The sequence below is a fragment of the Euprymna scolopes genome, chromosome 46 (assembly GCF_053919585.1).
Source record: "Euprymna scolopes isolate OS-2025 chromosome 46, ASM5391958v1, whole genome shotgun sequence".
Classification (NCBI taxonomy): Eukaryota; Metazoa; Mollusca; class Cephalopoda; order Sepiida; family Sepiolidae; genus Euprymna; species Euprymna scolopes.
In genome coordinates, this window is record NC_136527.1 from 132,675,890 (window position 1) to 132,690,309 (window position 14,420).

At 33.8% G+C, this 14,420-nt stretch overlaps 1 protein-coding gene across 1 annotated transcript in view; it reads left to right on the forward strand.

Annotated features, from left to right (window-relative positions):
• The first annotated feature begins 1,462 nt into the window (after nt 1-1,462).
• Nucleotides 1,463-14,420, forward strand: part of LOC145271169 (protein SFI1 homolog) — a 324,462-nt gene continuing 311,504 nt past the window's right edge. Inside the window, exons 1-5 of the mRNA XM_080126698.1 lie at nt 1,463-2,241; nt 5,153-5,314; nt 6,319-6,390; nt 9,911-10,021; nt 11,513-11,607. Coding sequence (XP_079982824.1) covers nt 1,601-2,241; nt 5,153-5,314; nt 6,319-6,390; nt 9,911-10,021; nt 11,513-11,607 — 1,081 coding nt within the window. The 5' untranslated portion in view covers nt 1,463-1,600. The remainder of the gene's footprint in view (nt 2,242-5,152; nt 5,315-6,318; nt 6,391-9,910; nt 10,022-11,512; nt 11,608-14,420) is intronic.

The window sequence follows — 14,420 nt, forward strand, 5'->3', positions numbered from 1 at the left end:
ATGTGTTCGCGCATGGACCTGCATAGTAAGGTGACTTGTCACATCGCGGAAGAATTTTTAAGCAGACATTTGAAAAAACAAGAAAGTTTTCAAAAACACAAAAAATGTGGTTCATTTTTCTGTGTTACTTAGTTTTTGATGCTTTTTAAATTGATCTAAAATAATAAAGTTTTCACGAGCGATTTACAAAAACATTTTTATTTTTCGTTTTTTTTTTTCAGAAGTTATTCAATTATAAAACTTGTACAACATTTAAGAGGTGATTCTGCAGTTTGAGCAGAAGAACTGTTTAATTTTTCACAAAAATTCTGTTTACATTGGGGGATAGGGCGGTGGAAGGGCAGCGGGGCGGGTGGTGTCGCGTCCTCCCTGCCGCTGCCCCTCCACCGCCCAATGTAAACAGAATTTTTGTGAAAAATTAAACAGTTCTTCTGCTCGGTGTGTCGGCGCGTTGCGTTACTTACGGTAAAAAGGGGGGCGGAAAACGGTAAATTAAACTATGTACAAGTTCTATAATTTAATAACCCCCCCCCCCTAAAAAAACAAACAAAAAAAAAAACGCTTTTGTAAACCGCTCGTGAATACTTAATTTTTTAGATCAATTAATACCATGCAAACGGATTTTTTTTTGTTTTAAATTTGAATATATTATTTATTGACCTTTTCTCTTCAATTTGTGATATATAAAACTATTCAACATAAATTAATTATTTACTTTTTAAGAGAAACTTGAAAATGTGTGACACTTACACAAATGGGGGGGCGTGAATTTAAAAAAAAACGTTTGTCTAAAATATTATATTCGGTTTATTGGAAAGAGCATAAAATTTCACATTGACCCTGAAAATATCGTAAAAATAGAATCAATAGAAAAATTTTGATAGATTTTTAAAGTTTAAAAATGTAAAAATATTGAGTTCGGAAAATTCATTACTGTTTAAAAAAAAAAAAAATTCTATTACTTTTAAAACAACTGCAATAGTTTATTTTGGAAGTATAATCTATAAAGAAAATAAATAACCCACTTTTAAAAGAGAAATTACGAGATTTTTATATTTTATTCGCAGTTTCGTGTTAGGGGTGTCAAAAATTCCTACAAAAATTCTGATACAGCTATGCAAACGGTAAATTTGAGACGGGTTTGAATATCTTATCTTTCTTATCATTCATTTACAATCCATTTTTTAAAAAAAATTGTATTTAAGTTATCCATCTGCCAGCCGTCATCTCTGTATTGGTTGTCAATTCTCCGTATTTTTATCTTTGTTTTCATTAAGGTCGGCCACTTGTTGCGGAGTTAACGTTACAGCCAGTCTCACAACAAGTAAACTGTGATTAGTCGGTTGTCATGACTACGCCTAGAAGCAATGAGAGTTACTGCCCTTTGTATTCGGCACTCTTTTTTTGTAGGACAAAAAATTGTTTTTTTAAAAAACCGCGAAAAACGCTGTTACTTAACCACTTTAATTAAACGCTATTTTCTCCTAACCTAAGTTTAACTTATATTTTGTGTTAGTTAATTAATTAATTAATTAATTAAAAAGTTATTCTTTTCTTTTTTAAATTTTAAACTTATTCTAAATCAAACCGGCTTGAGCCGATGGCCGGAACTGGAAACAAAGCAGATTTATTGTCGTTAGCATTGGACTTGTCTCAACTTGAACGTCAGAAAAATACCGGGGTAAACAAAACGAACTCCTCGCTTCTTGATTTCTTACTCTCCGACCTGGGAGATGGGGGACAGTTTAAAACCGGCCACGAAAGAACAATAAAAGCAACAAGTGATAAAAATAACAATAATCATAAATTTGAGTCGGCTGAATTATTTGAAAGTTTGTCAAACGACGGGCTCCCCAATAATCGGGTTGACCGAATGCGCCAAAATACCAAATTAGGAACTCCTGGTTTTTTATCTGGTCGCCAAAAATTGTGTTCGTCTTTTAAACACACAGCTTCGTCGCACGGACAAAATTATTATAAAAATGACAACAAGAAGAAGAAAATAAATCCCATTTCCGACCGAGGAGGGGAAAGTTTGTTGACGCAAACCGGCGCGGAAGGGAGAGTCGGAAAGATGCAAGAGGATTCTAGGAGTACTGACGGTGGTAATCCTGCTGTCGTCCACGATTTGAAAAAAATCCAGGATAGAAAAGGATGGACTAAAGACCATTTCTTAAAAATCACAGGCCTTAACAATCCGAGAGACGAGAAATTGGCCCAAGTAGAAAGGACAACCAACTGGTACGTATAGAAATAGGGCGGACGTGAATAATCTTGCCCCCCCGCTATAAGAATCGGTTAATTTTTACGATGTCTCCCAACGTGTTATAAACACCCCAACCTACCCATGTTAAGAACGGCTTTCGGAATACTCCCCCCTTCAACCTCCCCATGTTTAGAACGGCTTTCGAGGTTGTGGAATGTTTATTCCGAAAGCCGTTATTAACATGGGGAGGTTAGAGTGCTTATAATACACTAGGTGGGGTACGTCGTAAAAATTGACCGGAGATTTTTGACCCCCCCCCCCATAATTTAAAAAGAAAAATGGTAAATTTTCAGATTAGGTCCACCTCCACCTCCACAATTTTCTTTTAAATGACAACTTTTATAGGTTTTCGACTATGCTGAATACGAATATCGCATTGAAATTTTGCAGAAATAAGTAGTTCTCAAGAAAAAAATTGATCGAAGATTTTTGCCCCTCCTGCCCGCCAATTTAAAAAAAAAATTGTCGGTATTAATTCAAATTCACTTATACTAAAAAATATTATTTAGAAAGCCATTCTTAACATGTCGTGCGGAGGGTGTTTTATAACTATTCTGCGTACTTCACGGGGAATGTGGACCCTGCGTGAATGGGGTTTAATTTAATGATTGCTCCCTAAAAAGCGCATGCGCAAAAAGTTTTCGTTGGTTTATTTTAATTACGAAAACTTGCTCCCTTTCTATTTTTGGGTTTGTATTACTGTACACATAGATTCGAAAAAGTTGTCAAAAAAACAAATATATAACAAATAAATGTTATCAAAGGCAAGATAAGTTACTTTTCTACCTAACTGGATAACTTTTCGTGTTTTTATTTAATGTAACATGTTTATTCAGCTCGAAAAACATACTGTGTTTAGCGATGTATTGGAAAATTCAAAATGGCGCCCGACTCTCTCGTTAACACGGTAAGTTTGGGAAAAGGTGCTTTAAATATAAAACTAGACAAAATACTGTTAGAAATTCGCTCAATATATGTTACCGTGACATAAGTTGATATATATTCGGTGGGTTTTTAATAGTATTTTGTCTAGTTTATTATTTATAACACCTTTTCCCAAACTTTCCATGTTAAAAAGAGAGTCGGGCGCCATCTTGAATTTTCCAATACATCGGTAAACACTGTATGTTTTTGGGGCTGAATAAACATGTTACATTGAATAAAAACACAAAAAATATATCCAGTTTGGTAGAAAAGTAACTTATCTTGCCTTTGATAATATTTATTTGTTATATATTTGTTTTTGACAACTTTTTCGAATCAAAAATGGCGAAATATTAAGTTGTTGTTGTTTTTTAAAACGAAATTACATTTATTAAAATCCATTATTTCTGAGTAACTTTATTTTTTCCAGAAAGATAAAACCCTGAATTTTATCATATAGAAAACAGAATAATGTAAAAAAATTTAATTAAATTTTAAATGTCAAATTTTCCCAAAAAATTAACAATTGACATTTTTTGTCTTGCACAAAAAACGTACATAAATATTTAAAAAAAAAAAAAAAAGGTTTTTGAAATAATTAATTTATTTATTTGTTTAAGATTTAGGATGATTTTCTATGAGAATATGCAAAAATATTATAAGTACCTGGATTTCAAATAATTCCACTTATTCATATAGGCAACCAGTTACTTCGAGTCGATCTAGAGTCTAGATCGGCAATGTTTACGTTTGTAGTTGATAAAAGCAAACTATCGAAGACCAAACAGGCAAAAAAAAACTTCTTTTTCAGTGACGAAAATTTCAATGTATTATTAACGTTGAGGCTGGCCAGTACCAGATGGGTGACCATTTGTATGAGTTTGGTTTTTAATGTGTATGTGTGTGGGGCCAGGCTCCCCAAAATGGGGCGGGGGGCAATTTAAAGCAGAATAAAAAAAAATTATTTCAGCGTGTTTGGTCCACCGTAGTCAAAAGACGGCAAACGTTTTCAAACGGGATCGAAAAAATGATGCTATTTTTAACACAAAGGGCACAATATTTATCGAATTTTTTTTTTTTTTTGTATCGATTCTTCAAAGCATGCCCTGTTTAATAATGGTCATTCGGCTCGCTAAAAAAAAAATTGTTAATTTATTTATCAAAGATTTAAAAATGGCTTTTTTCGTATAAATATTAATTTTTTTTTTTTTTTTTTGCTTAACTTAAATTAATTATTTTACTTAACATATTCACCGAATTTCACACTTCAAAACTCAAAAGCGGGATAATTAAACACAATCGAAGTTCTGATATTCAGACGTCAAAATAACGTATGCAAACATTTTTTTTTTATCTATAATTCTGTCCCTTACAACAACACAATATGTTGTGTTGTGTTCAGTTTCAGATGATTATTTTAAGCATATTTGTACCCCATCAAAACAAGGGGGGGGGGGTGTAAGCAAAAAAATATATATATATCGTTTATGAAAAATAAGTACACTGTTATAAAGTTCATTCTTCTCTTAATAATCGCTGAAAATTTTGTATTGATCGGATAATTACCTGATTTTTGGTAGATTTTTAAAAAGACGGTCCGTCAAAAAGTACTGACCTGGCCCCCCCCCCCCGCTCAGTTTTGGCGGTGCCTAGTGTAAAGTAATACAAACCCCTATTTTTCTATTTATTTTTATTGGCGGAGTTGTACGACCATCATCACCCCCACCCCCTGCGTAGTTTGTATACTGATAGGTTTTGTAAAATTTTTTTTCACTGGATTATTATTGATTGGACATTAATTAACCAGATTATGAAAAAAAAAAAGGTAAATTTTCAGATCAGGTCCACCTCCACAATTTTCTTTTAAATGACGCGCGTGTAAAAAAGATGTCCGCCAAAGAATACAATCTAAACTCCCCCCCCATTTTTTTTTCTTTTTTTTTTACCATAATTGTCTTCCAGCGTGTTGGCTCCGAGCTTACCAGTTGCTACTGTTGGAAATCGAAGGAAACAGTCCAAAATACCTTTGCAGACAAAGCCGCGAATATCAGGCATGCGTATTGCTAATTACAGACCAGATTATGTCTGGAACCGAGGAGGTCGGCTGAAAGAAATTAGAATTCGGTAAGTTTTCTTTTCTTTCTTTCTTTCCCTTTTTCTTTCCTTCTTTCTCTTTTCTTTCTATTTTCTTTCTTTCTATTTTCTTTCTTTCTATTTTTTTCTTTCTTTCTCTTTTTTTCTTTCTCTTTTTTTCTTTCTCTTTTTTTCTTTCTCTTTTTTCTTTCTCTTTTTTTCTTTCTCTTTTTTCTTTCTCTTTTTCTTTTTCTTTTTTCTTTCTTTCATTTTCTTTTTTTCTTTTTCTTTCTTTTATTTTCTTTTACTTTCTTTCTGTTTCTTTTTTCTTTTACTTCTTTTCCTTTTTATTCTTTTTGTTTCTTTTTCTGTTATTCTTTTCGGCTACGAGAAAAGAATGAATGTTTTTAGAAAATCTTTATATAGATAGATTAATGACGGAAGAAAGAAAAACTCACTCGTAAATGCGACTGTTTCACTCGCAATGTAAAGCCCTGCTTAAAATCGATTTGATTGGAATCCCGTCTAGCTGAATCCACTGTGAAAAATTTCCCTGGCAGATGCTCGTCTGAACTCCAATCTCTGGTCCCCCCCTCGCCAATCTTTCACGAAAAAACACCCGTCTAGCTGAATCCAGTGCAGTTCTAAGAAAGAAGCTTTGTTTTTTTGGATAATCCACTGTGAAAAATTTCCCCCACTCTATATCTGTGTCTAAATCAAAACGCAGATTCCATGAACAAAGCTTCTTTCTTAGAACTGCACGCCTGTGGAACTCTGTTCCGTCTGCCTTCTTCCCTCCGGACTACAACTTGGATGTCTTCAAGTCCAATGTTAACAAATTCCTAATGAACCGCCCCCTTAAGTAAACATTTCAGCAAATCTCCTCACTAACGTAATGTACTTGCAATAACCCTTATCCTTGAGTGGCTTCCGGGCCTTGATAAGTGGTGATCACTGTATAAAAAAAAAAAAAAAAAATCCCATTATTCTGATCAAACACAAAATTTTCTTTAAATTTTAAAAGTATTTTCATCAAAATTTTTTTTTTTTTTCAGGTATCTTGCTCGTAAGTTCGCTTTCATTTGGCAGAGAAAAGTGTTTGGTCGTCTTAGTCCAGATGCTGCTAGGTACGTTTCTCCATTTATTGTTGTGTATCGGGGGAGCACGTATCTAAATTCTTACATCGTCCAGTGGTATCAAATGTTTTAATTTATATACGGGGTGGAATATATATATATATATATATATATATGATGATTGCAACGTCTTGTCAGACGAGTGCCACTCCCTCAGACATTTAAAATCCATGAGCCCAAATGCCTGAGGGAGTATCTATACAAATATTATGTTACAGAGTCTTAGCTTTGTACGACAGCTAAGTCTCTCTCTCGGTTCAAAATGTTGCGATCCAGCAACAAGCAAGAGCAAGATAGCCAGCAACAAGTTAAACTGCAGACCAGCTTAATGCGGGTACTGGTCTTCCGCTTTATGGTTTTTTAAATCAGAGATTTGCTTCTCCTAGAAAGGTTGCCTTCACCACGGCTTACGGGAGCCCTCTCCACCCCAATACACATATACACAAATATACACGGTGCTAGTTGGCCGTTGACCCAGAAAAAGAGTTCATTCGCCCTTTGGAAGGTCTTGTTTTTAATCCTTCAGGGAGACTAGCCACCCTCCTCACCAAACAAGTCTGGTGGGGGAACCAGTTTAGTCGCCGGTGACCCCACCATGAGGCAGGTAGTACTGGGTTACATGGTACCAGTAGCATATGACATGACCTGACATTATATATATATATAGTAGCACATGAACATTATTGCATACGATGTATGGGTCATATAGTTACATTTGTACATATGCATATGGGCAATATATGAACAATACTGCATACGAAGTATGGGTTATATGTAAACATTATTGCATACGAAGTATGGGTCATATAGTTACATTTGTGCATATGCATATGGGTAATATATGAACAATACTTCATATGAAGTATGGGTAATATATGAACAATACTGCATAATAAGTATAGGTTATATGTGAACATTATTGCATACGAAGTATGGGTCATATAGTAACGGTGTGAGTTCTCACTAAATTTAATTTATCAAAACTAGAATATTCACTTAAAAAAACTGTGGTTTTTTCCTCTTTGTCTTTTATTTTATTTCTGTTGACATTCTCAGAAATCAATTACATTTGAACTGTATATGAGATACAGATATTTGAATGTTCCATTAAAGTTCTTTATTTCTCAAACACTGAGTTCGTCAAGAAATTGGGAACACAATTCTCCTCTCCACAATCAACCATTTTTATATGTTTTACTATTTTACTATTGTTTCGTTTTAGTCTGGCCGTCTTACTTTATTCTGCAACAAGAATTTATCTAGTCTGGTGAAGTATCCAACTTTGTGGTTTTACTAGTAGACATTCAAGTTCTATCTAGAAGCCATTCAAGTTCTGTCGAGTAGGTTTCAAGTTTTATCGAGTAGGTATTCAAGTTCTCTCCAGTAGTTTGAATATGTGTCACTAAACTTGATTTTTAAGTAAAATTCACTTTTTTTTTCTTTTTTTTTTTTTTTTTTACTTCAGTCGAAGTTCTCAGAAATCAAGGGGCCCACAACCAGATTTATATCCGAGGGCTCTTTTAAGAATAGATGCTGTTCCCTTTATGGCTGCTATTTGTATCTCGTTACAGCTTGGTTTTCCAGGGATTGCTTCTAAGTATTTATGAAGATTCTTTTTTATTAACCCTGTTGCTCCTATCACAACCGGTATAATGTTTATTTGTTTCAGAGACTATATGTCTTTTTTATTTCTTTCAACCTTTCAATCATTCTTGAGGTCCTGATACATGGTTATTCCAACCGAGAGATCTTTTTAAGTTTCTGACCATCCTTCTCAACTGGTTCTCTCTTTTGTTTTATTTTAGTTCAGTTCAAAGTTCTCAGAAATCAAGGGGCCCACAGGGGCTAACACTTGAACTCTATATGAGATACATAAATATTCGAATGTTCCATTTAAGTTCTTTATCTCTCAAACACTGAGTTAGTAAAGAATTGAAAACATAATTTTCCTCTCCCCAATTAACCATTTTCATATATTGTAGTATATCTTTTATTTTGGTATCTTGGTCTTACTAGAATTTATCTAGTCTGGTGGAGTGTCCAGCTTCGTGCTATTACTTGAGGTAATATCACTTGAAGAAGGTGCACCATTCCTCGGAAAAGCTGTGGAGTAGCCGTAGTGAGGATAGTGTCTAGTAGGCATTCAAGTTATCTCCTTTCACAAGAATGCGTTCTCATAGTAGCTGGACCCGTACAGCGAAGGAGGAAAAAAATGTGACGTCTTTGCTGTTACGACCACCACCAAACTGGAAGTGACGTAGGTGTAAACTAAGGCTAGACAATTGAAAAGAGGGGATGACTTTCGACCCCCCTCTCTGTAGAAAAGCACCCAGTTGAGGGTGAAAAAAATTAATGTTTTTAGCGAATTTGTCAGTATTTGTCGTCTGAAGGGTCGAGCTTCCAAACGAGACTGATCTTGTGAAAATCCGTCACCTCTGTCGAAAGTTTTAGGCAGACATGCACATACATACATAGATTTAGAGAAATAAAAAGGAACACACCGTATTATGTCATAATACGGTGTGTTCCTTTTTATTTCTCTATTTTGTTGGAATACTATTTCCATTATTTTCATCATATATAGATTTATATACTTATAGCTCAAATTTTCGACCCAAACAAATTAAAAAGCTTGCCCTATCTCTGAATACCCTTTATATCAAATTTCAAATGTTTAGAACAGAAATTGTATGAGTTATTGGACAGATCGCAGAGGTCAATTTTTTTATTTAAAATTTGACCTCTATTATGACCCTTTAGCATGTATTGTTTTGGGCTCAAATCAAGTTTTTAAGTTAGATCCATGTCCAAGGAACTTATATCTAAAATTTCAAGTGTTTCGACCCAAAATTGGCGAAGGAGTTTCATAGAGTTCTCAAAAGTCAAATCGTTGAGCTTTGACCCCTTAACAGCTAAATTTCTGGCTGAAAACGGATTAGAAAGATTTTCCCAAATCTCAATACCCTATATATCAAATTTCGAGTCTGTAGACTTAAAATTGACAGTTATTGCATAGGGAAATGTACACACACAGACACCCATTCACTTTTATAGATATATATATACTAGCAGTTCAGTTCGGTTTTGCTCGGGCCTTATGTACTGTTCATGACTTTATGTGCACACATATATATATATATATATATATATATATATATATATATATATATATATATATATATTAGTAATTTATAAAATATATATGGCGATTAAGCTACATCGAATATTCGGCGTTTCATCCACTCTAGGATTCTTCAGGCTTATGCGCAAATTTTGTGGTTGTCTGTCGTTTTTATATCCGCACCTTCTATTGAGATTTTAGTTGGCCAATCAGTTTTCAACTATCCACGGTGCCCTTTCCTATCAGCCAATGAACATGCACTTACAGGACAAAGGCTTATTTGACCTCTGGTTGACCTGATTCTTTGTGTGTGCTCTATTTAGCCTGGATAGCTAGTGTCTTGACCTGTTTTAAATGTTTTTTTTATATATAATTTTTTTTTTCTTACAGGTCATTCTGGAGACACAAAACTCTGCTGAAATACATCAAACTTTGGCATACAATTACCTGGCATTCAAGGGCCGAATGGCGACTTCTTGTCCGAGCTGACTGTCACTATCGGTGAGCTATACATTTTATATATATATATAACCTGAAATGAGAACCCAATTTCTGACCACCTTTATTTTTTCTTTTACTTGCTTTCCTTATTAACAATCACCTTTAACATAACGACTTCTTTAGGTTTTCGGATATGCTGAAAACGAATATCACAGACAATAGATATTTTTCTTACTTACAAGAAAAGGGGAACCGTTTCTTGTAACATAAGTACCATCTTTTGTCTATTAAATTGCAAGGTGAAAGTACATAATAGTTAAAAAAAAAAAACAAAAAAAAAACAAAAACACCCTCTCATATTAAGAATGGCTTTCTAAATTATAACACTATTATTTCAGCACAGTAACACAAGTGCAATCTTTTGTTTATTAAATTGTTAGATGAAAATACAGAATAGTTAAAGAAAACAACCTGCCCCTTTCTCATATTAAGGACGGCTTTCTAAATAGTAACAATATTATTTTAGCATGGTCATATAAGTGCATCCAGCACGGCCGCAGCCGAGATTGAACTCACTACACGAGTTTGTAGTGTAATTCAAATCTTGTCTGTAGCTGAATACTTGATGCCACGCCAGTTCATACAGCACCTCGCCTTCCCAAATGGTCATCCACCTGGTACTGGCCGGGCTCAACGTTGCTTAACTTCCTTAAGTTGTCAATCTAATCGGTCCCACTTTATCAACTAAGCTCCAGCCTCTGTCCCATCACCGCAATCTTGCATCACTGTGCTTGTTTTACAAATATTTTAATGGAATGTGTTCTGATGAACTCGTTGCACTTGTGCCCCCTCAGCGTACATATCCCCGACAAACCCGCTTAGCAATAAGATCTCACCCCTTCCCTGTTGATGTCCCTAAATGCCAGAAAGCTTTCTATTCTAAAAGTTTCTTTCCTCGAAAAGCTAGACTTTGGAATTCCCTTCCTGCTGCCAGCTTCCCTGGCTGTACTGATATGCAGAAGTTTAAATGTAACATAAACAAATATCTTGTTAATCTTTCCTAGATATGGCCTCAAATAGTAGCCCCTTAAGTGTCCAAGTGGCGATATGCTTTGGAAGGGGGTGAACATGAGTTAAAAAAATATATGTATATATATATATATATGATGATGATTGCAACGTCTTGTTAGACGAGTGCCACTCCCTCAGACACTTAAAGTCCATTAGCCCAAGTGGCGATATGCTTTGGAAGGGGTGAACATGAGTTAAAATATATATATATATATATATATATATATATATATATATATATATATATATATGATGATGATGATTGCAACGTCTTGTCAGATGAGTGCCACTCCCTCAGACACTTAAAGTCCATGAGCTCAAGTGGCGATATGCTTTGGAAGGGGTGAACATGAGTACAGCTGTTCGTGGATGTGGCTTTATGCCGAAAGTCGGATATATAATGATACTAAACCTTATGTCTATAGCCCTTATTCAAATTTTGATTAAATATGCTGTTTTCTTTCTTTTTTTTTTTTTTAGGTTTTGGCTGAAAGTCAAAACATTCCGATGCTGGAGATTGTTTGTCTGCCTGCAGCAACGAAAGAAAATCCAGTTGGAAAAATCTCTCCAGTTTTGTAAGTCTAATTTCTAAAACTTACTATGTCTGTCTGTTTGTCTACATATTTTCAAACTCTATCTCCTCCGAAACTAAAAGTCGTAGAGCAGTATTAGGTGCCTCAAGTGATTGGATTTTTACGGACCAGTTGAAATAAGACGCATGCTTATATTGCTGATGTCAACTGTTTAAAACAATAAAATTATATTTGATTCTATCTTCGTTGAAAGAGAAGGAGAGTTAAAGAGAGAAATGGAGAGAGATGCGTTTTACGCAATGTTTTGTTTTCGAAATGCCTCGTTGACGAATTCTCCGGATGTGACCTTTCAAATTCTAAGGTCTTATGTTGTTTTGCCTTGGTTCAATATTGTAAACAAACTGTCATTCTTGGCTTGAGTCATAGCAGAACATTTTCAAAATCAAAAACACCTGCTAACATATCTGCACCTCACAAGTACAGACAAGTTAGGCACAAGGTTCATTATGTATAGTTGCTAATTAACTAATTATTATATATTACTAAGAAATTTCAAACTAAACCTTTTTGGACATTCTTTGGCAGTAATTTTGGGTTGTCCGCCATAAATTGTGGTTCAATATTGTAAACAAACTGTCATTCTTGGCTTGAGTCATAGCAGAAGATTTCCAAAATCACAAACACCTGCTAACATATCTGCACCTCACAAGTACAGACAAGTTAGGCACAAGGTTCATTATGTATGGTTGCTAATTAACTAATTATTGGATATTACTAAGAAACTTCTAACTAAAGCTTTTTGGACATTCTTTGGCAGTAATTTTGGGTTGTCCGCCATAAATTGTGGTTCAATATTGTAAACAAACTGTCATTCTTGGCTTGAGTCATAGCAGAAGATTTCCAAAATCACAAACACCTGCTAACATATCTGCACCTCACAAGTACAGACAAGTTAGGCACAAGGTTCATTATGTATGGTTGCTAATTAACTAATTATTATATATGACTAAGAAATTTCTAACTAAAGCTTTTTGGACATTCTTTGGCAGTAATTTTGGGTTGTCCGCCATAAATTGTGGTTCAATATTGTAAACAAACTGTCATTCTTGGCTTGAGTCATAGCAGAACATTTCCAAAATCACAAACACCTGCTAACATATCTGCACCTCACAAGTACAGACAAGTTAGGCACAAGGTTCATTATGTATGGTTGCTAATTAACTAATTATTGGATATTACTAAGAAATTTCCAACTAAACCTTTTTGGACATTCTTTGGCAGTAATTTTGGGTTGTTCGCCATAAATTGTGGTTCAATATTGTAAACAAACTGTCATTCTTGGCTTGAGTCATAGCAGAAGATTTCCAAAATCACAAACACCTGCTAACATATCTGCACCTCACAAGTACAGACAAGTTAGGCACAAGGTTCATTATGTATAGTTGCTACTTAATTAATTATTGGATATTACTTAGCAATTTCTTAGTAAACCTTTTTTGGTAATTATTTAGCAGTAATTTTGGTTGTCCGCCATAAATTGTGGTTCAATATTGTAAACAAACTGTCATTCTTGGCTTGAATCATAGCAGAAGATTTTCAAAATCACAAACACCTGCTTACAAAAAAAAAACTGCAAAGTTTTTGTGTTTTCATTAGTTAAAATAACCCGATTTAACTGGTAAGATGCTAGCATAAAGTTGTTTAGCAGTAGAAGTTGTGGTCGGTTATTTTTATCTTCAACTAAATCTACTGTGACCGGTTTGGTAATTATTTAGTATAATTTTGGTTGTCGGATTAGGGTTAGGATTACGATGAATTTTCTGGTGTTCAAAATCGTAAAAAATATAAGGAGGTGCGCGACTACTGTTGCTACTAATTCACTGCTGTCACGAAAAAGAAGTAACAAGTGAAACAGAGAGTATGAAAACATGAAAGGGAGATAATTGAGGGATTTTATTTAAAACAGGAGAGTTCCATACATTGTTATTACATACAGCATTTAAATTTTGTTTTTAAATTCAATCTAGAACATCAATTCTTAATGCTGCAATGTTACAAATTTATTATATTTCTAACTCGAATATCTTGTCCTTTTCTTTTCCAGTTTTAACAAATAGTCCTTTTAAGTTAACATTATATAATCAATTCTTAATGCAGCAATATTTTAAGTTATAGATTTATTATATTTTTTACTAGAATATCTTGTCCTTTTCTTTTTCAGTTTTAACAACTAGTCCTTTACTTTTCCATGTTTAAGCTTAACCATATTAATTTTTTTGCTCGCATTTTTCTATTGTAATATAAGTAAACATTATATAATCAATTCTTAATACTGCAATATTTTAAGTTATAAATTTATATTTTTTACTAGAATATATTGTCTTTTTCTGTTCTAGTTTTAAAAACTAGTCCTTTATTTTTCCATGTTTAAGCTTAACTATATTACTTTTCATGCTCATATTTTTCTATTGTAATATAAGTTAACATTATATAATCAATTCTTAATGCTGCAATATTTTAAGTTATAAATTTATATTTTTTACTAGAATATCTTGTCCTTTTCTTTTCCAGTTTAACAACTATCCTTTACTTTTCCATGTTTAAGCTTAACCATATTACTTTTCATGCTCGCATTTTTCTATTGTAATATGTTAACATTATATAATCAATTCTTAATGCAGCAATATTTTAAGTTATAGATTTATTATATTTTTTACTAGAATATCTTGTCCTTTTCTTTTCCAGTTTTAACAACTAGTCCTTTACTTTTCCATGTTTAAGCTTAACCATATTACTTTTCATGCGTAGGAGCTATCTTGTCATGAAGGAACGATTTTTTTGCCACCCCCATCCCT